Source organism: Procambarus clarkii, chromosome 1 (assembly GCF_040958095.1).
Source record: "Procambarus clarkii isolate CNS0578487 chromosome 1, FALCON_Pclarkii_2.0, whole genome shotgun sequence".
In the NCBI taxonomy this organism is placed as follows: domain Eukaryota; kingdom Metazoa; phylum Arthropoda; class Malacostraca; order Decapoda; family Cambaridae; genus Procambarus; species Procambarus clarkii.
This window is the reverse complement of record NC_091150.1, coordinates 45,722,184-45,749,861: the sequence shown is the minus strand read 5'-3', so window position 1 is coordinate 45,749,861 and position 27,678 is coordinate 45,722,184. Positions and strand designations below refer to the sequence as shown.

Here is a 27,678-nt window from a genome sequence, read left to right as displayed (position 1 = left end):
TTGTCCTTCAGTTCTAGGAGCCATTTAGTTTCGTGTCTTTGCACCTTTTCCAGTTTGTAGTGTGTGCCATTAGCAGTGTGTACCATTAGCGGTGTGAGGGTGTGTGTTTGTGGCTGAGGCAGTGAAGGAGGGCATGTTGTGTGAGGCCCGCTTGGAGTTGACGTGTTCTTTCCCTCCTCTCCCTAAACACTTGCTAGCCACCTCCTTTCTTGTATTCACAGCATGCAACATACTTTCCCTCCTCCTAGTTACCTTTCTTCAAAGGGAAAGGCATTGTGAATACGAACAATGAACTGCGTGATATACGCCATGGATGTAACTGCAGAAGGCCTATTGGCCCGTACTTCCTCTTGCTTCTTCAGAAAGAGATTCAGCTAGCCTCAAAGAGTGTCCGTCAGTCAGGAAGAGATTCAGGTATTCTTGAAAATATCTATGGAAAACACCACCATGGAAGCCGCTAACACTGTTCATCTATGTATCATCTAAATAAATTGGAGATAGCATAGGATTGCAAGGATGACGCTCAGAGTTACAACTAGATACGCTCACTGCATCGTCCTCATAGGTGCTGTATCACTTGCATCCGACATTTGTGTTAGGTCCTTATTGCACCTGGCTTCACCAATATTATGACCCTTATGTTCTTCAAACAATAAAGTTTGAATTTCACCGACAGAGTGTTATCTTTCAACACCGTGTCGGACAGGTGTTTGGGAGCCAGAGGCGCGTACGCCACCCTTGGTTGCTCACTCAGAATTAACCCAGCCAGCAGCCCTAGGGCATTCTGGGAATTTTTTTCAAAGATGGCTGCCTCTCATTGGTGGTCCTAAGAGTCCATTTCATACACATTTAGAATGGGTTCCAAAAAATCAGAGTTTTCTCGGTTGGCGCAGTTTCCCGCCGACCAAGAATACTCGGTTGGCGCAGTTTCTCGCCGACCGAGAATACTCGGTTGGCGCAGTTAAGTGGTTAAGGCACATTCCTATGTTCGTTTATTTTAGTGTAGACTGCAGTATGAAAGCCCCTTTTCCTTTGCATGACTGTTACATCTAGAAAGGGCAGCTTCCCATCACTCATCTCATAAGTGAAACTTAACACAGAATTTTGCTGGAATGCCGCCTTCAACTGCTGCAAATGTCTGACATCAGGTACCTGCATAAATATGCTGTCAACATACCTGTATTACTGTTTGTGGCAGGTTTTAGTCCATATCAACTAAGACCCTCTACTCCATGGTTCCCATGTAAAAATTTGCGAACCTTTTTGATCTGTCGAAACGTTCATCTCCCTTTCCCATTTCTCTGTGGATTTTCTGCATACAAATGTGCAGTGTTTCGTGATCATCAATTGCATATACAGTGGTGCCTCGATTAATGAATTTAATCCATTCCGGCACTGAGCTCGTCATGTGAATTGCTCGTCTTGCGAAACAACTACTACTATGTTGTCGGAGGCATCCGAGAACCAGTGGGAATGCTAGGAAGCACCATGTGCTTTGCTCGTTAATTGAGCGAAAGCTCGTCAATCAAGACAAATTTTCTGCGAGTGGCTCGCTCGTTACTCGAAATGCTCGTAACCGAAGTCGCTCATCACTCTAGGTTCCACTGTATATAAAATTTATATATATATATATAATATATATATACATACATACTGTACGTTTAAAACGGTACAGTATTATTGAAAATATCTATATGTAGATCTTTATTTTTAGTAGTACGAGAGTGGATTTTCAATATAACATACAGCACGTAATTTGATTGAGTCAGACTGTGAATAAAAAATTAATAGAATTACTAAACTTGGAATTTTGCAGCTGTTTATATTGACTGAATAGCTCAAATTATATATCAGTCATCAGATCATCAGTCAATTATTTTGGTGCAAATTTTGTGTATTTTTAAGAATATCATCAGTTTACAGTTAAAGTATTTTAAGGAAATTATTGTACACTGTACAGTATACAGTATAATAATTTGACTTAATGTACTCGATTACATGAATCATAACAAGATAAAGAGTAGGCTTTGTTGAGAAGTGCAGAATGAGGATGAATTTTCAAGAGTTTTATTCTAAAATTAATGATGCATTTTTCTTAAGCAAAATCTATTCACATGGTGGTGTTTGAGACTGCAGTGTAGTGTTCATAGTGTTCAAACAATGTACTCACCTAGTTGTGCTTGCGGGAGTTGAGCTTTGGCTCTTTGGTCCCACCTCCCAACTGTCAATCAACTGGTGTACAGATTCCTGAGCCTACTGGGCTCTATCATATCTATACTTGAAACTGTGTATGGAGTCTGCCCCACCACATCACTGCCTAATGCATTCCATTTGTTAACTACTCTGACACTGACAGTTTTTTGTAATGTCTCTGTGGTACATTTGGGTACTCAGCTTCCATCTATGTCCCCTTGTTCGTGTACCACCCATGCTAAAGTGTTTGTCTTTGTTCACCGTGTCAAGCCCCCCCTGAGAATTTTGTAGTTGGTTATCATGTCTCCCCTTACTCCTCTGTCTTCCAGGGACGTGAGTTTCAGCTTCTTTAGCCTTTCCTCGTAGCTCATACCTCTCAGTTCCGTGACGAGTCTGGTGGCATACCACTGTATCTTCTCTAACTTTGTCTTGTGTTTAACTAGGTATGGACTCCAAGCTGGAGCTTCATATTCCAGGATTGGTCTGACATAAGTGGTATACAGGGTCCTGAACGATTCCTAACATAAGTTTCTAAAGGCAGTACTTATGTTAGCCAGTCTAGCATATGGCACTGATGATATCCTTTTGGTGTGGGCCTCTGGGGACAGGTTCTGTGATATCAACCCCTCAGATCTCTCTCTCTCTCCTTGACTCCTGCAGGATTTCACCTCCCAGATGGTTCCTTGTGTTCAGCCGTCTGCTCCCTTCACCTAATTTCATTACTTTGCATTTTCCTGAGTTGAACTTTAGAAGCCATTTTCTAGACATTCCTCCAGCTTGTCCAGGTCGTCCTGTAGTCTCTGTCTATCTTCATCTGTCTTGATTTTTCTCATAATTTTTGCATCATCAGAAAACATTGAGAGGAATGAGTCTATACCCTCTGGAAGATCGTTTACATGTATTAGAAACAGGATGGGTCCACGTACAGAGCCCTATGGGACTTGGCTGGTGACATTTTGCCACTCTGATGTCTCCCCCCTCACAGTTACTCGCTGTTTCCTGTTGCTTAGATACTCCCTTATTCACTGGAGCACCTCACCTATTACCTCTGCCTGTTGCTCCAACTTTCGTAACAGCCTTTTAATGGGGTACTGTGTCAAAAGCTTTCTGACAGTCCAAGAAAATTCAGTCTGCCCACCCTTCTCTTTCCTGCCTAATTTGCATTACTTGGTCATAGAATTCAATTAGGCCTGTGAGGCACGATTTACCATCTCTGAACCCATGCTGGTGGTGTGTTACAAAACTATTTCCCTCCAGATGCTCTACGAGCCTTTTCCTCACAATCTTCTCCATCACCTTGCTCGGTATACAAGTTAGGGAAACTGGCCTGTAGTTCAGTGCCTCTTGCCTGTCACCCTTTTTGTATATTGGGACTACATTAGCTCTCTTCCAGCTTTCTGGTAGGTCTCCTGTTTTCATTGACCTGTTATACACCATAGAGAGTGGCACAGTGCTTCTGCACCTTCTTTTAGTATCCACGGTGAGAGTCTAACAAGCCCAACAGCCTTTGTCACATTCAGCTCCAACAGATTACTTTTGACCTCGTTACTGGTGAGGTCAAAATCCTCCAAGGTTGCCTCCTCATTTAACGCAAGGGCTTCTCCTTGTTCTCTTGTGAAGACCTCCTGGAATCTCTTGTCGAGTTCTTCACACACCACCTTGTCATATTCTGTGTATCAATTCTCCCCTTTTCTCAGTTTCATTACTTGTTCCTTCGTTGCTGGTTTCCTCTTGATGTGGCTGTGGAGCAGCTTTGGTTGGGTCTTAGCTTTACTCGTGATGTCAGTTTCATACTGTCTCTGCTTCTCGCCTCACTCTGAGGTACTCATTTTTTGCCCTCTGGTATCTTTCCCTACTCTCTGGCATTCTGTTATTCCTGTAGTTTCTCCATGTTCTTTTACTCAATTGCTTCACTACCTTACATTCCTGGTTGACCCATGGATTCTTCTGTTGCTTTTTTCTTTTCTCCGTTTGGACCGGGATAAATCTATCTGCAGCTTCCTGGCATTTCTGGGTGACATAATCAATCATATCCTGTACATTCTTCTCTCTGAGTTCTGTTCCCCATGGTATCCCCCTTAGGAAGTTCCTCATCTCATCATATTTTCGTCTTCGGTCATTCAGTCTTTTCCATTCCGATCCTATCCTTGGATTGGTTATCCTTACCTCCACCAGATACTCAAATGTCAATACACTGTGGTCACTCATTCCTATGGGGGGTCTTCAAATTTGACTTCTTTTATTTCTGACTCATTCGAGGTGAATATCAGGTCGAGTCTGGCTGGATCGTCATTGCCTCTCATTCTTGAGAGTTCCCCGACATGTTGGCTCACAAAGTTCCTTGTTGCCACTTCCATGAGTTTAGCTCTCCATGTATCTGCACCTCCATGTGGGTCCCCATTCTCCCATTCTATCTTTCCATGGTTGAAATTGCCCATGATTAAGAGTCTGGAGCCATTCCTGCAGGCAACTGAAGCTGCTCTCCCTATTATATTATTGGTTGCCATGTTGTTCCTATCAAACTCCTGTCTGGGTCTTCTGTCATGTGAGATAGTATGGATGGGTGGGTGGACATGGGACAAGTGGGATTGTATGAGACCACAGACACCAGAAATGGTCTTTGTTCCCTCATGACTGTATAATATACTGTACTGTATCTTGAAATGAAATTGTATAATTTACTGTAATGATTGTGAAAGAAATATCTTAATTTCAAGCTGTTGGGATTATAAATGTTTAAGGGGATGTGATAAAAGTTCTCACTTTTACTGCCTTCTTTCAATAATTTACTCTGCAGTATATCTAAAATTATTGCATTTGAGAGTTTATTGATAGTACTGTATACTGTATTACAAAAATCTCTAATTTCCTTACAAAATAAGACCCCAAAAATATAATTAGGCAATTGCTTCCAAATACTGTTCATGAATAGGGTAAGTTCTTGCCCAGATTACTCATACATGGCAAGTAATCAAGTTTTTAAATAGAATACTTAATAAACACTCAAATATATTTAATAAACTGTATCTCCTTTTTGCAGAAAGAGTTGAGTGGTGATATATTTTAGCACTAGCCATGTATATGTCTCTGTAGCTGTGTCTTGTCTGTCTGTGGGGGGGTGTCATTCATGGGAAAATTAACCATTCTCTGATTGCTCTTAATAATATTTAAGAGGTGAATATTCTTTAGGCAATTTCTAGATTGTGATGATGTATTTGGGATTTTTTTTTTTTAATGTTTTTGTAATTTGGTTTTGGACAAGTAACAGATCCTGTACCATATTGTGATGTGATTTAAATATTAATTTAATGAATTAAATATTCTTCTCTTGATTTTAGATATACAGTACATTATTTGGCCAACAAAATTTTAAAAGAAATTATATTATATAATTTTGTAAATTATAATTTAAAACTTGTTTTGAAAGGTAATGTTTCTTTGTAGTTAATGCCAATGTTTATCTTCTTCCAGCAGGCTGATAGTGTAGAAGATGGTGGCGGTGGAGATGGGGGGGGAGGAGGAGGAGGAGGAGGAGGAGGTGGTGGCGGCGGTGACGGAACAAGTGTTGAAGAAAAACAAGAAGTCACAACTAACCTGCAGGTCAAGGTTGATGCTCAAGCCTCGCACACCACCACCTTCAGTGACACCAGTACCGAAACCTCTATGAAGACTACCACCAGCAAGTTAACCAGGACTACAAAAGTCAAGACAATAAAAATTGTCAAGAAGAAGACAACAAGCTCTCTGATAGCCAATGCCATCTCAGATCTCAATAGTAAGGCTGAAGAACCACTCACTTTAGTTGGAGAGTCACCCAAGAAAGTATTAATAAAAAGAAGTATTGACACTCCTCCCAGAAAAATCCCTGGCATTCCAAAGAAAATAATTAAGCCTGTCAGGTGCCAGGAAGTGCTAGAGGGAGGTGCTGAAGCTACTGCATCGGTCCCTTCACCAAAAAGGGGAGAATCAAATAAAACTAAAGAAACAAGCAAGGTTGATATTACCAATGAAACAAAGGTTGTCAGTGATGCTAAAAAATCAGTTGTTCAGCATTCTGTGGAAAAAGCAGCAGTGGAAGTGAATCATTCAGTTGAAACATCAGACAGTGATGAAATAAAAACATCAGCTAAAGCAAACTCTTCTGATAAAATTGAAAATTTGATTGAAATTAAAGCATTACCTGAAACTAATGATTCTATAAAAATAAACAATGAAGTAAAATCAAGGGAATCATTAGAAGTTAAGTCATCCAAACATAAAAACTCAACTGAATCAGTTGATTCTGTTGCACATAAAAACATCTCTAAAGCCAGTGATTCAGCTAGGCCTAAGGACTCCACTGAAATAAATAAATCATTTTCCACAAAAGCAAATGATTTGGTAAAAATTGAAGAATCTGTGAAAGAAAATGATCCAGTAAAGAGTAAAGAATCCGTGAAAGAAAATGATCCAATTAAGAGTAAAGAATCCGTGAAAGAAAATGATCCAGTAAAGAGTAAAGAATCTGTGAAAGAAAATGATTCAGTAAAAAGTAAAGAATCTGTGAAAGAAAATGATCCAGTAAAGAATAAAGAATCCATGAAAGGAATTGATGCTGTTAGCTCAAAAGATTGTATAAAATCAAATGATTCAATTGTATCTAAACAAAACAATACTTGTACAGTTGTTTCAGTCAGATCTAAAGACTATACTGAAAGAAATGATACTGTCAAATCTAATGATCCAATTAAAGCAGACAATTCAATCAAATTAGAGATCTCCTCTGAAAAAAGTGAAGTCGTAAAACCTAAAGAAACCGTTGTAAAAAATAATTTGGCTAAATCAAAAGACTGTGTTCAACCAGAGTGTTCTACAGCAAAAGAAACCAGCATTGATACTCTTACCACTAAAACTGATACCCCTGACGAGACTGCTAGTTCGGTAAAAGTTAAATCAACAAAAGCAAAAAAATCTACCAAGGTTGTAAGTTCTGTGAGAAGCACAGACTCTTTGAGTGCCGTAGACTCTGCAACGGTGATGCCTGCAAAAGCCAGTGAGTGTTCAAAAACTGTAGATAATGTAAAGGAGGATGAATTGGGTGCCACAAATAACATACAAAATGAAGTAGACTCTGACAAAGCAATTGAAAATAGTGATTATGCAGATAAGGATGTAGTGAATGATATTTCTAGTTTGAGTGAAGAAACAAATGTGAGCTCGTGTAGTAATGAAAAGACCAAATTTGCTGATGCCGATTCTTTGTTGGATTCGGAACTAGACAATGTTAGTGTCTTTGTTATTGTCCGTGATATGAGTGGCCTAACAGCCACAGTAAATAAGGTGACAATAGTTACGCCTGCCACATCCACATGTGGTGAATTAATGCAAGAAGTTGGCCGCCGTTTTAAATATGAACCTGACTCCTTCTCGCTGGTTCTACAGTGCTCTGATGGTGATCAGGTAAGGAAAAATTTGGTTTGCTTGGCAGGTAATATTGATACTCAATTGACACCTCAATTCCCAAGTTCATCAGTATTGTAAACTTTAACTCATTAAATCATCAGTACTAACAACAAATATTAACTCTAAAACATTTTGAGGTAAATCTCCGGACGACTACAGTATATTTTAAAGTGAATTAGCATTATTGTATTGTGGGATGTGCTATTTTACTGTGCAACAAATATTAGTACTGCTCTGTATTGATTATGAAGACCAATGAACACCTTTATTAAACATGTGTATTCCCACTATTGGGAGTTGAAATCTTGGGAATTGATTGGTATAGTGGTACATTGCATTCGAGTTTCAGGGTTTATTATTTATTTGGTTTTAATGGTCATGCGAGCTAAATTGCATATCATTCAATGTCACATTTACTGTACTTTGAATCTATTTAAAGAAAGTTTGTTTTATATCTACAGTAATGTCAGGCATTTAAGCCGAGTTTTGTTTTCACTTGTCGACAGTGAAAACAAAAAGTTAAAGTAATTTTCAGTACTTCCTCTGGCCCCCAACTATTTTGTGTAATGTTGCCTGCATCTGTGAACTCGGTCCCAGCATCCTAAGCAAATCTGCACATCCCCTGCTTCAGCGAACTCTTGTTTGTTGAATTTGGTGAGTAAATTTGGCATGGAAAGTGTGTGTTCCAACCGGAGATTCATTGAATCAAGGTTCCATTGTACATACTCTTGTAAATTGCCAAGGTTGCTGTTGTACAATATGCTTTCATGACTGCCATGTTGACTACTGTGGGTGTAGGGCCTTTGTGGCTGGTAAGGTGACTACTGTGGGTGTAGGGCCTTTGTGGCTGGTAAGGTGACTACTGTGGGTGTAGAGCCTTTGTGGCTGGTAAGGTGACTACTGTGGGTGTAGGGCCTTTGTGGCTGGTAAGGTGACTACTGTGGGTGTAGGGCCTTTGTGGCTGGTAAGGTGACTACTGTGGGTGTAGGGCCTTTGTGGCTGGTAAGGTGACTACTGTGGGTGTAGGGCCTTTGTGGCTGGTAAGGTGACTACTGTGGGTGTAGGGCCTTTGTGGCTGGTAAGGTGACTACTGTGGGTGTAGGGCCTTTGTGGCTGGTAAGGTGACTACTGTGGGTGTAGGGCCTTTGTGGCTGGTAAGGTGACTACTGTGGGTGTAGGGCCTTTGTGGCTGGTAAGGTGACTACTGTGGGTGTAGAGCCTTTGTGGCTGGTAAGGTGACTACTGTGGGTGTAGATCCTTTGTGGCTGGTAAGGTGACTACTGTGGGTGTAGGGCCTTTGTGGCTGGTAAGGTGACTACTGTGGATGTAGGGCCTTTGTGGCTGGTAAGGTGACTACTGTGGGTGTAGAGCCTTTGTGGCTGGTAAGGTGACTACTGTGGGTGTAGAGCCTTTGTGGCTGGTAAGGTGACTACTGTGGGTGTAGGGCCTTTGTGGCTGGTAAGGTGACTACTGTGGGTGTAGAGCCTTTGTGGCTGGTAAGGTGACTACTGTGGGTGTAGGGCCTTTGTGGCTGGTAAGGTGACTACTGTGGGTGTAGGGCCTTTGTGGCTGGTAAGGTGACTACTGTGGGTGTAGAGCCTTTGTGGCTGGTAAGGTGACTACTGTGGGTGTAGGGCCTTTGTGGCTGGTAAGGTGACTACTGTGGGTGTAGAGCCTTTGTGGCTGGTAAGGTGACTACTGTGGGTGTAGGGCCTTTGTGGCTGGTAAGGTGACTACTGTGGGTGTAGGGCCTTTGTGGCTGGTAAGGTGACTACTGTGGGTGTAGGGCCTTTGTGGCTGGTAAGGTGACTACTGTGGGTGTAGGGCCTTTGTGGCTGGTAAGGTGACTACTGTGGGTGTAGGGCCTTTGTGGCTGGTAAGGTGACTACTGTGGGTGTAGAGCCTTTGTGGCTGGTAAGGTGACTACTGTGGGTGTAGGGCCTTTGTGGCTGGTAAGGTGACTACTGTGGGTGTAGAGCCTTTGTGGCTGGTAAGGTGACTACTGTGAGTGTAGGGCCTTTGTGGCTGGTAAGGTGACTACTGTGGGTGTAGGGCCTTTGTGGCTGGTAAGGTGACTACTGTGGGTGTAGGGCCTTTGTGGCTGGTAAGGTGACTACTGTGGGTGTAGGGCCTTTGTGGCTGGGAAGGTGACTACTGTGGGTGTAGGGCCTTTGTGGCTGGTAAGGTGACTACTGTGGGTGTAGAGCCTTTGTGGCTGGTAAGGTGACTACTGTGGGTGTAGAGCCTTTGTGGCTGGTAAGGTGACTACTGTGTGTGTAGGGCCTTTGTGGCTGGTAAGGTGACTACTGTGGGTGTAGGGCCTTTGTGGCTGGTAAGGTGACTACTGTGGGTGTAGGGCCTTTGTGGCTGGTAAGGTGACTACTGTGGGTGTAGAGACATTGTGGCTGGTAAGGTGACTACTGTGGGTGTAGAGACATTGTGGCTGGTAAGGTGACTACTGTGGGTGTAGAGCCTTTGTGGCTGGTAAGGTGACTACTGTGGGTGTAGGGCCTTTGTGGCTGGTAAGGTGACTACTGTGGGTGTAGGGCCTTTGTGGCTGGTAAGGTGACTACTGTGGGTGTAGAGCCTTTGTGGCTGGTAAGGTGACTACTGTGAGTGTAGGGCCTTTGTGGCTGGTAAGGTGACTACTGTGGGTGTAGGGCCTTTGTGGCTGGTAAGGTGACTACTGTGGGTGTAGGGCCTTTGTGGCTGGTAAGGTGACTACTGTGGGTGTAGGGCCTTTGTGGCTGGTAAGGTGACTACTGTGAGTGTAGGGCCTTTGTGATTAAAAGAGGTATCTACTACTTGCTAGTAGATACCTCTTCTATCTGGTCTTGCCAGAATACTCTTGCTGGCAGAAATTTGTTGATGCTCACAGATTACTATAAGTAGTATCCAGATAAATTTTCACTCTGCCAGATGTATAAATGTTAATACAGTACAGAAGACGATTTCTAAACAAAAAATGTGTGATTATGCCAATCCAATCCCAATTTTTTATACACAAAAAAATCATGAAATCTGAAAAATGTCCATGATATGTATTTTCTTCAGTAGCAAAATCTTACCATTTTTTTTTAGTTTGCAATGTATATACCAGTAATAATGTTTACTGGTATGTGTGTATATATGCTGCTGATTTTGATGTGCCCGTATATGCAGAATCATTTAACTGTAATGGAGAAAATGGAATAGAATTGCATTAGAAAATGTACTATACAGTTTGAGAAAAATTGGTTCTCTGCTAGACAAATAGAAGAGGGCTGTGTCTGTACTGTACAGTACCTTTTATATAAAACTAAAAGTGAATGTAGTGTGTACCCAAAGAAATCACACTAATGTGATATGCAGTACAGTATATATAGTTGAGACAGTCAGTTAAGGCAATAAAATGACTCAAACCAGCGATCAAACTCCCAGCTGTGCAACTTACCCCTGTACCACGATTTGGTATAAATTGTTCAACATCTTGTGGATTCCACTGAATCCACAAGAAGCCTGGAGACTTCTACAGAAGCGAGGTTCCATTGTAGGTTCCACTGCTCTACAACCAAGACAAATTTAGTCTTGGTTGTAGAGCAACCAAGCACTCGGATGTAGATAAAGTAGTTCACCAACCATATGCTGCAGTTTCAAATACAAAAAAAGAAATCACACTAACGTAATATATGTCAATGAGAAAATCGATTGGAACAATAGAGTGACTCATACCAGCGATCAAGGAGCTCCCAGTCGTGCACCTTACCCTTGTACCACGACTTAGTAGCTCGAGTCACCTCATTGCTTCAATTGATTTCCTCAATGTAGCGAATGTAAGAACACTTGAGGCATTGCTTTCCTGCATGGCATGAGTAAAGTACCTGTATATGATAGACTAGTGTTTAGAAAAATACTGAAGGTAAATGAGAAATTGTTCACTGCTAATGATAGGTTCAATAACAGTTGATCAGATATATACATAGATTGAGACACCCTGTATAGAAGGCTTGTTAGAAAGATTATAAGAAGTATGTGGCATTTATGCATAAATAGAAAGTATGACTTGGTGAATAAAGAGGATCTTTAGAAAGTAAAGAGTTGGTGTGTTGTTACAGCTATGGAGAGCATTTAATTAGGACGTAGAGCATGCGAGTTATTACAGTAGTATAATAAGTAACTGATTTGGTACTAGAAGTATTGCAGAGTTGTGTAATATTTCATGGTTACTAATGTATAAATGAAGGGATTCATGATGAGGTCATTGGTGTGAGTACTGTTAAGAAAAAAGTGCTACTGTAATTTAGTGTTGATGGGTGTTAATGAACTACAGATATGTATATCTTACATGGTAAATGCAATTGATGCAATTCTTTTGTATGAAAAATCTACAGGGACATGTAGCTTAGTTTATAGATTTATTGATATGTGAAAGAAAACTGCTGAACAAGGTAATAGACATTGTAGAGTAGTGGTAATGGTAAAAATTAGAGTAGTGGTAGTGGTAATCCTCCCTGAAAAATTATTTCATATATACTGTGTGTATGTGTATATTCACCTAGTTGTGCTTGCGGGGGTTGAGCTCTGCTCTTTCGGTCCGCCTCTCGACTGTCAATCAACTGTTTCTACTACTACTACTACCTCTTTCATTTTTTTCATTCTCTTTCATTTTCATTTCATCAATTTTTCATCCCATGTTAGAAGCTTACCTGTCACCCCTCCAATATGTTCAGGTTTCCAGAACAACCTATTACGTGGAACTCTGTCAAAAAACTTTTTTTTAGTTCCAGATAGATGCAGTCAACCCAACCATCTCTTTCCTGTAAAATGTCTGTGGCTTGATCATAGAAACCGAGTAATTTCATTACACAGGATCTTTCAGGTCAAAAACCATACTATTTGATATTATATTGCTTTTCTCCAGGTCTTCTACCCATTTAGTTTTAATTTTTGTTTCCAATATTTTGACTATTACACTTGTCAATGATACAGGTCTATAAATGAGGGGGGGGGGGATCTTCCCTGCTGCCATAGATTGGAACTATGTTAGCCTTATTCCACACGTCTGCTACAACTCCTATACACAGGGATGCCTGAGAAATCAGTTGAAGTGGAATGCTGAGCTCAGATGCACATTCTCTCAGAACCCATGGTGATAACTCCATCTGGACCAACTGCTTTGTTCTTACTCAGGTCCTTGAGCATTTTTTCCACTTCGTCTCTAGACACATCTATGTGCTCTATGTTATTCTCTGGAATTCTTATTGTGTCTGGTTCCCTGAAGATTTCATTTTGTACAGACACACTTTGGAACTTTTCGTTTAATGTTTCACACATTTCCTTTTCATTTTCCATGAACCTATTTCCCATTTTCAACCTCTGAATATTATCTTTTACCTGCAATTTGTAGTTCATGAATTTATAGAATTGACCTGGTTCTGTTTTACATTTGTCTGCGAACCCTTTTTCAAAATTTCTTTCTGCCCCTCTCCTCAGTGAGTTGTTTCTTGCATCTTTGTATCCATGGTATGTTTGGGGGTTTGGCCTCTTCCTATATTGATTACATTTTTGTGTCTTTTGGTCCCTGGCCCTCTTGCAATTTCTGTCGAACCAATCCTGTTTCCTAGTTCTGCATCTCTGCTTTGGTATAAATTTTGTTGTGCCTTTATCATGTATTTCACAAAACTTGACATACATCTCATTTACTTCATGTCTTAACAGCAAGTCTTTCCAGTCAAATTCCTTAAAGAAATGTCTGAGTTCCCTATAATGACCTCTCCTGAAATCAAGCTTTTCAACTGCTACAACCTCATTTTCTTCCAGATTATAATGCATTGCATACTTTATTCCTAAAAAGACGTGGTCAGTTTTACCCAAGGGAGGGAGGTACTGAATGTCAAATATCTCTTCCTCTTTCCTGGTAAATATAAAATCTAGCATGGAGGGAACATCCCCTTACCTCATCTTCGTAGCTTGTTTAACATGTTAAAACATGAATGTTTCCAGGATGAGGTTTATGAATCTACAAGTCCAAAAATCCTCCATTCTAGTTTCATATACCTCCCAGTCTGTGGATTTCAAGTTGAAGTTGCCGACTACCAACAGTCGTGATCTATATCAACTCTCGCTATAATTTCTCTCATTATTGTTATAAGATCCTCTCGTTAATTATCTAGCTCCTTCTTTGTCCATGTGTTGCTTTGCGGTGGACTATATGCATTTATAATCGTTAATTTATCATCCTGGTTGCAGATCTCTAGTGCTATTATGTCAACTTCTCGTGGATTGGCAATCATTCTTTCGTTTAACTTTAAATGTTCTTTCACCAACACAGCAATGCCACCGTCTTAACTAATTTTTCTGTCCCGTCTCCTAACCAAATAGCCTCTTGGGAATATGACCTCATTTAAAATATCTTCAAGTTTTGTCTCAGTGAGTGCAACAATGCCTGGTGTCTGCAACTGTATTACATCACTTAACTCCAGAATCTTTGATCTCACTCCATCTGTGTCGGTGTATGGAATTTTCAGGAACTTGTTCCCCCTCTCCTTATTCTTCACTCCCCCCTCTCTTTAATGATTTTGTTGGTTTGCCTTTATGTACCACTTTACTGGTCTGCCTACCCCTATCACTTTGTAGAAAAAAAGAATTGATTTCTTCTTCATTCCTGCACTCATTTAAACATTTTGCCTTGGCAAGGTTCAGTTTCAGCTTCTCTGTATTCTTTTGAAAGATGTCACCTTAACGACCATACTTTCCATACTTTGTCACTTTGTAATTTTCTAGCATTCCTTAGTACTTCTTCAATCTGGCACCGTTCAAGATGATCCTCAAAAGTCTATCTTTCCCTTTTACATATTTTCCTATCCTCCTGTAGTCGCAGACATTCTCTATGGTAGTACTGTAAGACCTTCCATGAGGCCAACAATTTTATCTACTACTTTCTTTTCTTCTACAGCTCTTTCTGACCTAGATGTTATCTCCTTTTCTTTGCAACCAAAAATTATCGGACATTTTGATCAACTGTGTTTTGCACCAATTTAGGATTTGATGCCAGTTCCTTTCTGACTTCAAGCCTAATGTTTGTTTTATCCTGGTTGCTGCAGTGTTTGGCTTTCTTTACTGCTTCTTCTATTTTTTTCCTTCTCCTTGGCCACTTGTGCATAGGTGAGTTGCATGTCTTTCTTGCATTGTTCTATTCCCTGTGTAACTTCCTCCATCTGTAATGACAAAAGCTGTTTTTCCTGTTGAATTTCCTTACCTAACCTATCGTAGTCAATTTAAGTTTAAATTTGCTTTAACTTCATCCAAAGCTATTTTTAAGAGTGTATTTTCCTCTTCCATGGCTTTGCAATTTGTTTCCAATTGATTCTTGTCTTTGCATAAGTCTTTCACTAACCCCCTCAAGACCTAAAACCTTGCCACTCAAGTGTGTAGACTACATATATCAATGCTTTCTTCATTAAAACCCCCAAAATCTAGCCCTGTTTTGTTTTCCTTCTTGCTGGTGGCCATCTTGAATGTTGTCTGCACTGTAAACACTAGAATCACTTTTTCTCATCCAATTTTTCACTTCACTTTACACATTCGTGTTATCTCACCACGTGTGTGTGTTCGTATGTGTGTTTGTTTGTATGTGTGTTTGTTTGTTTGTTTTTGAGTATCTTGGACCTTCCATCACTACGTTGCTCTCCTGTTTTCCTTCTGACTGTTGAAGCCCAACCTCATGAAGATGGGATAATAATACTGATGATGTCTGATTTATAAATGCACAATAAGAGCAATCTTTGTATGTGTCCTAATGTGTGCTGTGATAAAAGTTGGCTTTAGGGAAAAGGAAAGACCTGTACAGTAGTTATCTTTTGAAATTGAAGTCTTTATTATTATACAGGTAGAAGTGGACAAAATGGAGGCTGAACGCACATTGGCAGATGCTAGGTTTCAAGTTGAAGGTACGCCACGGAACAGCCTAATACTATGTGATCTTGGTGGTCATCCTCCACGGCGAACAGATGATGATGATCTTAGCCTCGGGGCCTCGGCATCTCCCACAGCTAATGCTACAGAAAGAAAGTGGTTTGACCGAAGCAATAATTATGATAACACACCAGAGTATTCTTATCCTTCTGCATTGATTAAGCATGAAACAGGTAATTGGGATTTTGTTTAAAAATTTGTTTTCAAGGTCACTTTTTATTTGTATTCCCCCCTCCCCCCTGCAATTGTAGCTCTTTTTAGAAAACTTATCATATTTGTTGTTTTATATTTGAGCACTATATGGAAAAAGTATAATATGAAAAAGTTTTCAAACATTCCAAGGAAGTAGATGGAGAGATTTGTTGTTAGCCATCAAGTCTGTCATATATGTTTTGAGATCCTGTCAATTACCGTACCTGTTGATGATTCCACATTCCCAGCGGCCTGGTCTCTGACCAAGCCTTCTGATTGGTGGTGTGGTCAACCAGGCAATTTGATGCAGCTGCTCACAGCATGATGTAGGAATCACAGCCGGGTTGATAAGGTATTGCTTAAAGCGTTTATGAAGTTCTCTAACACTGCGAGAGGTCAACCAGTTATGTCCCTTATGTGTAGCGGGAGAGTGTTGAAAAGTCTTGGGTCTTTGATGTTCATTGTTCTCTCTGTGTGCCTGTTGCAACTCTGCCTTTCAATGGGGGTATTTTGCACATCCTGCTATGCCTTCTGGTCTCGTTGTGGTATTTCTGTATTCAAATTTGGAACAAGTCTTTCTAGCATTTTCCAAGTTTAAATTATGTATCTCTCCTGTCTGCACTCTAGGGAGTACAGATTTAAAACCTTTAACCACTGCACTGCTCACCTGGTTTTGGCAAAAACTTCATAGTACAATTGTCAAGAACATATTTTTGTTATTTTTATGAATTTTCAGGTAAGGTTAATGTCAAAATGTTTCAATTGTTTGGAACCATTTTGACATTAACATTGATGATGAGTGACATCACTCAAAACATTCATCAGTTTTAGAGTGATGAAAACTCAAAGTTTTCATCACTGAGTTTTCTTTTCAAAACTCAGAGTGATGAAAACATTAAAAACATTAAAATACTGTATAGCCTAATTAAAAAAAAAAAGCACAACTCTCAGAGTGCCTGAAGGCGCTTTGCGCAGGATGGTGGTTAAGAGGTTCTACTAATTTAGGTTTTTTATTGAGTGGATTTTAGCAGTAAGAGATCTTGCACCCTTTCCAGGTCAGCAATTCTCCAGCTTTGAGTGGGACTTATGTGTGCAACAATTTTCCACCCTAGAGAGCACTAGTGTCTTGAAAAGTACCATCATTGGTATGGCATACCTTGTTTGGAAGGTCCTTGTTATCCAACCTGTCATTTTTCTTTCATTTTTCATAAATGTTGCAGTCGTGACAGCTACTTTGTTGGGTTCTTAAAATAAGGCCTTCTGACATGATTACTCCTAGATCCTTTAGATTCCTTTCCTTTCAATAGTGTGGTTTGATTGTTTTGTAAGTACAGTAGTTTGTTTTTATAAATTTTTTTATATTAACACATTTAGGTACATATGCATTTGTGCAGCTACCCTAGATTATATGAAGGGACATACAGTGTGACCAAAAAATTGGTTACATGATGCTAAAAATCCCTATCACACAGGCTGGTTAGCCATATATAGGCATGCAATTAGTAATCTGCACTGGCAAACTCTGGGTACATTATGAGGATATCATCAAGAACATGAAAGTGAATAAGATAGCGGTGATACAGTACTAAAAAGTCCCCATCTCACTGGATGGTTAGTCATACAGAGTCATATGTTCAGTAGGTTACACTGGCATTATGAGGATACCCTCAAGAACACGACAGTTAATAAAGTAATTGCAAAACTCCAGGTACCTCATGCCAACGTGTCTGAATGGTCTAATAAGTGGGCATTCAGTGATGCAGTGTGCGAGATCATATCTGACCAGGTAATATTAAGTCTATGGATGTTGGAAGCCAAGTTTCACTATTGGAGGCATGTAATTACTTATGTACAGTATAGTTACAGTATGAGAGCTACTCTCGTGGTGTCCCGTCTTCCCAGTACTCTTTGTCGCTAACACTTTGAAACTACTGAGGGTTTTGGTCTCTACCATCTTCTCACTTAGCTTTATCCAACCATCTATCACTCTGTTTGCAAAAGAAAACATTGTAACAAATTTTTGGCACCTTTGTTTCCTTAGCTTGAAATCTGTATCTTCTTGTTCGGGAAAGTGCTGGTTTTAGGAATTCCTCGTTGTCAATTTGGTCAATTCCGGTTAGTATTTTGTAATTGGTGATCATATTGCCTCTTTTTCTTCTATCTTCTAGTTTTGGCAAGTTTAACACTTCTTGGTCTCTCCGTGTAACCCTTGTTTTTCAGTTCTGGAAGCCATTTTGAAACATACATTAAAAGATGCACCCTCACCTCACATAAGATGCACCCCTATTTTACAAAGATATTTTGTGGAAAAAACTGTTTTAGTATGTTGCATCATTCATTTATTGAAAGATATTTTAAAGTGATTTTTGTAGCCCAACTCTTACCTCCTCTAAGATCAGCTGTATAGTTGTTTATATTTTGGGCAAGAGAATTGCTATACAGGATGTGAAACTTTTATTTCTGGATGTGATGTTATGTGTTGCTGCATCAGGCCTCCAGGGTGGCTCACCCGGTGGTGGCGCACAATCACAGAGCTCTGGTTTTGTTGTCATTTACTAATTGCAAATACCTGACAGGCAGATGAAAGCTTAACATTCCTTTCAAATTTCTAGGAGCATTTATCATTAGATAATGAATAAATGTTTCTTAAAGGTAACACAGACGTTAAGTTATGTATGACATATATCAGGCGTGGGTTATGTATGCTGGGTAAGGTGGTGAGATGATGTGAGCTTCCTTCATAACTGCCAACATATTGTAAGCAATTTTTCTAAAGTTTGTGATAACAGACTGATAACTCTGCTTGTTTCAATATTTTATTATTAGTAACACAATTCACTGTAATACAGTAATTTGGCTTGTTTTCAATATTTTATTATTAGCAACAATTTTTGTGCCTAGCAAACTTGCCCAGTATGCTCGTCTGGCTCCCTAGCCTACAGCACTCAGTCTCCCATCCGTAATACAGCTGCATTAGGTGCAGGACAATTTTTTTATACATTTAAAAATAAAAATAAAATCTTATGCTGGCAAATACGGTATGTGCTTCTTGAGATTTGGGCACCATACAACTGCTGCATATTCCAATTTTGGTCGCACAAAAGTCATGAACAGTTTCTTTAGTATTTCACAATCCATACAGTATAATTAAAAGCAAATCACACATTCCAGTTGTGTGCGTGCGCGTGATTATAAATTGGAGTTGCCATATATGGGTCAGTAGACCTTCTACAGTTTACTTAATTCTTATATTCTTTTGTTTAGAACATGGCTGATAGTAGAGGTGTAGTCTGGCAAACAGGATTGGATATTTGTGTGAAATAGCTAAATTGTTGTTCCGCAAGACTTTTGGTATGTGACGAATAGATTGTAGGTCGAGTGTGAGGTGGGTGAGTGGATGTAAGAACTTGTTGCAGTTGATCATGTGGATGAGGGTATTGAGGACTACTGATAGGTGGATACTCTTCTTCTTTTCTTTTGAGATATAACATTAGGCAATGTTAATTTGCATTGACAAACCACAAATGTTTAATATATCAATTAATAATTGTTTGATATTTAATCATCACCCTTTGGTAAGATTCCTGTCTCTTACAAGAAATAGCTCAAGTTTCTTGCTAACTGTAATTTTTGTTTTCAGTCAGTGGCTTTACAAGTAAATTTCCCTACATCACCTTAACCACTGTGATGCGCTGAGTTTATTGTGACATTCCCCCTGTGCGCATAAATGCAAGTGTTCACAAAAATTTTTTTGGTCTTTTGTAAAATGATAAATTCCCTTCCTAGAACATGGACATGTAAAAAAAAATGAAACATTCCACTTTGGGTGTGGGGATGTGGAGAAGGGGGCGTCACGGGCTGGTCGCCCAGGCGTGAAGCTCCCAGAGGCGGTCGCGCACACTATTCATGCACCTCAAGTTGCTACAAATATATTTTCAATTATTTTTTCTATGTATTTCCAATGCGGTTTTATTTGTTTTTTATCGTATATGATGCATATTTGTGTTCTTTACAATATGTATACAGTAGAACGTTCATAATGTTCCATGGAACTGTGATACATGTGTTCACAATAAATATTTGTCACAATATTACTTGTTTAAAATTCACTAAAATTACAATATATTGTGACGTGAAAAGGAACGGTTGTTAGTGCAGTCGCTATTAGGGCTGATAGAATGCCTGTCACATTAAACAAAACAAAAAAAGTAAAAATAAGAGAGACTTCTTGCTGACGTCTTCACAGTGAAGTAACTGCAGGATAGAACATAAAGAGGACAAAAATTTAAATACTTTACTATGGAAAAAATGACTAACAAATAAAAATAGCTCCTTCTAGACTTGGCAATATTATAATGTGTAAAATGGACAAAATCATCAAACAGACCAGTTAATGTTACGTTAAAGTACAAACAATAGAATGGTGCGGGAATACTGAAGACCAGACTGCGTAAATCTACTACCACACAGAGTCGTTTGTTAGCAGATCCAGGCTGTTGAGCACTGAGGAGTATTCTGAATCTTGGTGGTTGGCTGGCTTTTATTTATACGGAGAAATGGCCATCCAGGTTGCGCTGGTGTCTTTGATAATTGGAGACCGGCTCACACAAACAACCATTGCACTTGTTCCTGGCCGGTGGCGTGAGCTTCCAGCCACCAGGTGCGATGGGGTGATGGGCATTGGAGTGTAGGGGGAGTAGACTACTGTCTAGACGTCTGAGAAGTAGTTGTTGTTGCTCTTGCTGTAAATTCTTGAATATGTAGATGTGGTGTGGTACAATAGGTGGTGGAGTAGGTCTAATCTCTTCCTATAGAGATTACCCTGACAATGTACAGTTTCACACACTGTATTGAATGGGTACGAAATATTTAAAAGGGGTTTTCTCGGTTAGCGCAGCACAGTGGTTAAGCGTATATGTAATGTTGCATCTGCTTTGAAAATTGTTTGAGTTTTCTTAAAAAATTTTAAAGACTTCGAACAGTTGATGACATTTTTTAAACGTGTCCGCAGGCATCATGCGAGTGAGAGATCATTTCACAAAATATTTAAATTTAAAGATTTAATTCTGTTGACTGGATTTCTTTTAATATGGATATTTATTGTTTAGTAGGGTTTGTGTATACTACAGGTTATGTGGGACTGGTGAACCAGGCAATGACTTGTTACCTAAACAGCCTCCTGCAGACACTGTACATGACACCAGAGTTCCGCAATGCAATCTATCAATGGGAGTTTAAAGGCTGTGAGGAAGAAGCTTCAAAAAATATTCCGTGCCAGATACAAAGACTTTTTCTTCTACTACAGGTGAGATTTATGTAGTTTCACAGCTTGTATCAACAAATTCATTTTAAATAATAAAAATTAATGTGTGTAAAAAATTTCAAAGTTAAAATATTTTTGTTAATCTTTGATGAAAGATGAAGTACCTCTTCCCTTCCCTCCATGCTTCATTGGAATATGTATCATAGAAAAAAACTTTGGTTTTAGTGGATTTTCTGTGGAGAGCCCCTCCGGCTCCCTAGAGCTTACCAGACTGATATGTATGTATTAGACCGTGACATCAGTCAGCTCGATGGAGTTCTGGGGACCACGAGCCAGAACCTGGCCCCCTCAGAGAGGCACGAGGAGCAATGGCCTATAGGAACCTCCATGTGGTTGGAAACATTCTATGTCTACCATCAACCAGGTTAGGCACCCAGAAAGGCATGACGTCACGTTCATCACCGCGCCGCTGTCTGTGCAGCGCCCCCCTCCTGGGGATGGAGAAGAGGGAGCTCCAGACCCCCTCCCCCCAATGCCAGCTATTCATCCTCCATTTCAGAAGCTGGATGTCAAAATTCGCGAAACTGCCGACCGGAGGGAGGGAGGGTTGCCGGGGAGCCTCCGGGGCTCACCCACAAAAATGGCATTTCATTATATTCAACACTGGTTTTCTGAGGGGAGCCCCTTCTGCTCCCCGGAGCTACTTAACCAAAGAGAAAACAAGAGGGACTTATCCAGGAGGCATTTGGCCACTCTCTCCTCAACTCGATGTCAAGACAACTAGCTGCATCCGCCGACTCAATGCGACACATGCCCGACTAGAGCCAGGAACATTAACTAGGTAGCGAGCAGCCAAGACCCTGATTGACCTCCAAAAACCCTGTGCCCGAATGCCAGCCAAAGACGGCAGCGAACGCTGCAAACTTACGAACGTCATGGGTACGAGTATAGACCACAGGCTGGCTGGACCGAATAACCCTGCAGACAACCTGGGAGACCCGAATTCTGAAACAGGAAAGAAGGAAAACTGGGTCAACCCAAAGCGTGTCCCCATGGTGTGTAGGTAATGGCGAAGAGCCGCAACTGGACACAACACATGATGCACAACGCATGATGACAGAGACTACAGGATGACCTGGACAAACTGGAGGAATGGTCTAGAAAATGGCTGCTAAAGTTCAACTCAGGAAAGTGTAAGGTAATGAAATTAGGCGAAGGGAGCAGGAGGCTGAACACAACGTACCATCTGGGAGGTGAAATCCTGCAAGAGTCAAATAGAGAGAAAGATCTGGGGGTTGATATCACACCGAACCTGCCCCTAGAGGCCCACATCAAAAGAATATCATCAGCGGCATATGCTAGACTGGCCAACATAAGAACTACCTTTAGAAAATTTGAGTAAGGAATCGTTCAGGACCCTGTATACCACTTATGTCAGACCAATCCTGGAATATGCAGCTCCAGCCTGGAGTCCATACCTAGTTAAACACAAGACAAAGTTAGAGAAGATTCAGCGGTATGCCACCAGGCTCGTCCCGGAACTGAGAGATATAAGCTACGAGGAAAGGCTAAAGGAGCTGAACCTCACATCCCTGGAAAACAGAAGAGTAAGGGGAGACATGATAATCACCTTTAAAATTTTCAGGGGAATTGACAGGGTGGTCAAAGACAAACTCTTCAGCACAGGTGGGACACGAACAAGGGGACACAGGTGGAAACTCGGTACCCAGATGAGCCACAGAGACGTTAGAAAGAATTTTTTCAGTGTCAGAGTAGTTAATAAATGGAATGCACTAGGCAGTGATGTGGTGGAGGCTGACTCCATACACAGTTTCAAATGTAGATATTATAGAGCCCAGTAGGCTCGGGAATCTGTACACCAGTTGACAGTTGAGAGGCGGGACTAAAGAGACAAAGCTCAACCCCCGCAAGCACAATTAGGCGAGTACCCCCGGCTGAACCAACCAAGCGTCGACAACCTCCGGAAAGCAGCAGTCTTGTTCTTCACCAGAAAAGGAGGAGACGGCTGCAAACGAACATGCCTACCACCAGGACCAAAGGAGGAGAAACCTCTGCGCCGGAGGAGAGCATGAAGCTCCCCAACCCGACCCCCAGAGGTCAATGCCAACAGGAAAAGAGCCTTTGAAAAACAATCTTGAACTGAAGGGGCCACAACAAACAAAGGAGAAGAGAGAAAAGAGATCATCTGGTCCAACGACCAGAACGGCTCAGGTGGCGCATGAGCAGGCCGGAGGTGTAACAACACACGAGACAGTTTGTGAAAAGGAGCAGAAGTAACATCCACTCCCGAATGCAAGCTGCAGCGATTCTGCCAGTGCCACATGATACAAGGCGACAGTATTTGGCATAAGATGACAGCCCTGTAACAACCAAGCAAGGAAGGACAAGACAACCCGATCTGAAACAAGAAAACTTACTGAGGGACAAGAAATAACGAAAAGTTCGCCAAGAAACTTCATACTGCCACCGAGACGAAGCATGCAGATGGGACACCATCAACGAAGTCACCTGCTCATCTTACAAATGGTGATAGACCCACGTCAGAAAAACCAAACGCGAAGACTTGAGGAGAAGATCGAACCCAGCAACGTAACGGACTGCACCAATCTGCCAAAAGAGGGGAGCCACTGGAAGACTTCCGGGTTCGGACACTGAGCAAGCAGCGCCTGAATGAAACCAAGACTGGGCAGGCCACCAAGGGGCCAACAAGACAATAGCACTCTCCCTTAGTAAGTCTCCAAGCAAGCCAGGACGTGGAGCAACAGCGGAACCAGGGGGCAGGACGTACAGGTAACCCCACCTCAACCAGTCTTGCCTGAAGGCATTGACCCCGATGGCCTTGCAGTCAGGGAACAGTGCTACATAATTCGGGAGACGCATCGACCACGCGGACTCGAAAAGGTCCACCTCCGGGAGCTTGTACGTCCGGCAGAGCCAACTGAACGAGTCGGCATTGACTGTCCATTCTGTGGACGGGGAAATGAACCGTGACAGGCCGGACAGAGCAACCTTCAAATGTCAAAAAGATTCGTTCGGTGTTCGGCAGGTAGGCTGCTCCATGTTTCTTAAATAAAAAAAAACAAAAAACAAAAAAAATAAAAAAAAGTTGAAACAATTTGGAAAAAGACAAATGCCTTAAAGGTTCGTTCAGTGTTTGTCGGGGAGGCTGCTCCATTATTGTAAAATAAACGAAAAATACAAAACAAATGGAACAAATTTGAAACACAGAGATTGTCATAATGGAGCAGCCTACCCGACAAACACTGAACGAATCTTTATGGCATTTGTCCATTTTTCAAATTGTTTCAACTGTTTTTTTTATTTTTCGTTTTTTTATTTAAGAAACATGGAGCAGCCTACCTGCCGAACACCGAACAAACCTTTTGGACATTTGTTCCGTTTTTCAAAATTCTTAATTTTTTTTATTTTTTTATTTTACACATCACCTCTGAACGAAACCACACCACAAGTCACACAGCACTGAACAATGTCAGGAACCAGAGTCGCATGACTGCCCGGTCTCGCATCAACCTCAGAACTGGGGGTGGATAGGCTGCACGGGAAAGGGGGGGGGGGTCTGGAGCTCCCCCTTCCCTCTCCCGGGGAGAGGGAAGCTGCGCAGACAGTGGCGAGGTGAAGGGTGTGAAGTCATGCTAGTTTGCTCATTTTAGTTTGGGAAGTTCTGTTCAACAGTTCAGCTGTCAGTAGCAATTTTTTAACCAGATAGGGTTTGTTTTGGGGCGCCTACCTCTCTGGGTGCCTGACCCGGTCGATGGCAGACATAGAATGCTTCCAACCACGTGGAGGTTTCTATTTGCCTTTGCTCCTCGTGCCTCTCTGAGTGGGCCAGGTTCTGGCTTGTGGCCCCTGGTAGGCTGAACTCCATTCGCTTTAACTGATGCTATGGTCTAATACATTCATATCAGCCCGGATAGCTCTTGGGACCCAAAGATCTTACCCCAGAAAACAGTGTATATAAACATTGCAATTCAAGCAAGGATTCCCTGCACTGTGTACTTTTATTAATTCACAGAAGATGGTTTGAATTACTCAGTTTGTTCAGCAAAACATTAAGGTCTTCTTGAATCTCATTGAAATATGTAGTGGTAACAGCATTAGGATTTCTTGCATTTGCTGCCTGTCCTTTGTGTAATATCTATGTACAGTACAATATTTTGTTTCAGACAACAAATAAGAGTGCAGTAGAGACGACCAACCTCACCCGGAGTTTTGGGTGGGACAGCAGTGAGGCGTGGCAGCAGCATGACATTCAGGAATTGTGCAGAGTGATGTTTGATGCCCTTGAACAGTGCTTTAAAAATACCCATCAGTCCAACCTCATCAATGATCTTTATGAAGGTTGACATTTTCTCCTTTTATTTATTTCATGATTTCCATTACTTATGTGACAATAATATTGTTGATAAAATTTAATTAAAGTACCATTTCTATTCTATATTCATCCTTTTGTACATTTTTGTATTCGTATGGTAAATTTAGGAGGGTAAGCATATAACTCTCGGTACAGTACAAGACAATTTTTAATATTTTTGTGTTGTAAAGGAAATGAGTAGTTTTAGGCAGTTACCATCATTCTTTTGTCCTAATTTTATATAATTGGAACAAGGCAGTATAAAGAAGGCTTGTTGATTAATCAGATTTCTTAAAAGCCTATGAAATGCCATTATATGATATACTGTATATTTTTGTGCCTAATGAGTCACATTGTAACCCTGTTACTTGGTACCATTGGCTGTTTGCTTGTCATTTACCATGCCACCAAAAAAATTCCAATTTAGTAAAAATTGATTTTTACTGATTTTTCAGCATTCTGTTTCGTAAAATGAAAACGGCTGATGGAAATTTTGAAGAGGAATTTATTAAGCTGTGAAAGCTTGTGTTAAAGATTAATTTTCAGTGTAAAAATAATTTTGATGTGGGGTTTTAACCACCATGCTGTGCCGAGTTTATTGTGAAATTCCCCCGGTGCGCATGAAATAGTGTTCCCAAAAAATTCTTTTTTCTTCGTAAAATAATAAATTCCCTTCTCTGAACATGTCTATGTAAAAATAAATACCAAATTCCACTTACTTTGGCTGTGGGGACGTGGACAAGGTGTGCTGTGATGTCATCAGGGCCTGGTCACCCGTACATGAATCACCCAGACACGGTCGCGCGGGCAATTCAAGCACCGGGTGTTGCCACAAATATATTTTCAGTTATTTGTTCTATGTATTTCCAATGCGGTTTTATTTGTTTTTGTTTTTTATCGTATATGATACATATTTGTGACCTTTACAATATGTATACAGTAGAATGTTCATATTGTTTCATGGAACTGTGATACATGTGTCAGTAATGTGTCTACAATAAATGCTTATTGTCGCAATATTACTTGTTAAAATTCACTAAAATTACAATATGTACAGTTTCACACACAATTTACACAGTAGCACACAGTATTACACACTCAGTACTTCGGAAGTGCGTAATAATCAACGGAGTAGTCCATGGTGCACAGCGCGACTTTGCTCTCGTTGCACCAGGTACAGATAAATTTTTGCTTCCTGTTTCTTCATTCTGTGTGCTTGCAAATAATGCAATCGCGTACACCCTTGGCTTTAGTACTTGTAGGTTGTATGTAGCCAAGCTTGTAAAGCATAAGGTAGTATTGAAAAGATTATAGGAAAAGATCAATTTGTAAGGTAGTCTTGAAAAAATCGCTTTGTATGGTCCCACACAGGAAGAGATTCGGCTTGCCTCAAAGAGTACAGTCAGTACAGGAAGAGATTCAGCTATTCTTGAAAATATCTATGGAAAACATCACCATGGAAGCTGCTAACACTGTTCATCTATGCTACTTGTATCAGATGCATCATCACTAAACTCAGAAAACGATTCATCTACGTATCATCTGAATAAATTGGAGATAGCATAGGATTGCAAGGGTGACGCTCAGAGCTACAACGGATATGCTCACTGTATCGTCCTCGTAGGTGCTGTATCACTTGCATCTGACCTTTGTGTTAGGTCCTTATTGCGCCTAGCTTCACCAATATTATGACCCTTATGTTCTTCAAACAATAAGGTTTGAATTTCACTGACAGAGCGTTATCTTTCAACACCGCGTCTGACAGGTGTTTGGGAGCCAGAGGCGTGTGTGCCACCAATGGTTGCTCACTCAGAACTAACCCAGCCAGCAGCCCTAGGGCATTCTGGGAATTTTTTCCAAGATGGCTGCCTCTCACTGGTGGTCCTAAGAGTCCATTTCATACAGAACCAACATCGCACACATTTGGAATGGGTACGGAAAAATAAAAGGGAGTTTTCTTGGTTGGTGCAATTTCCCACCGACCAAGAATACTTGGGTGGCGCAATTAAGTGATTAAATTTCTAGTTCAAATTCAGGGTTCAGTTTAGAATAAAGGTTCATATCATTTTGCATGCAATACTCCTAAGTTCAAAATATTAAATTGTTAAATTAAATGAAGTGATTTACTTGAATAAATTTAATTATTGCATTCATTATGTAAAGTACACTTGATTATCATCACTACACTGTTTTCCACGTCCATTGAGGAAGGGAAAGTATCGGCCTGAAATTACCGAGACAA

At 40.7% G+C, this 27,678-nt stretch overlaps 1 protein-coding gene across 17 annotated transcripts in view; it reads left to right on the top strand.

Moving 5' to 3' along the window:
• Positions 1 to 27,678, top strand: part of LOC123774768 (ubiquitin specific protease 47) — a 178,678-nt gene that overhangs the window by 77,469 nt on the left and 73,531 nt on the right. For 6 of the 17 annotated variants that reach the window (XM_045769966.2, XM_045769876.2, XM_045769397.2 and 3 more), the window contains 4 exons: positions 5,665 to 7,632; positions 15,503 to 15,761; positions 20,889 to 21,085; positions 25,249 to 25,423. In XM_045769966.2, the coding sequence (XP_045625922.2) occupies positions 5,665 to 7,632; positions 15,503 to 15,761; positions 20,889 to 21,085; positions 25,249 to 25,423 (2,599 nt within the window). The remainder of the gene's footprint in view (positions 1 to 5,664; positions 7,633 to 15,502; positions 15,762 to 20,888; positions 21,086 to 25,248; positions 25,424 to 27,678) is intronic. The other 11 variants (XM_069305519.1, XM_069305442.1, XM_069305397.1 and 8 more) reach the window with 3 other exon arrangements.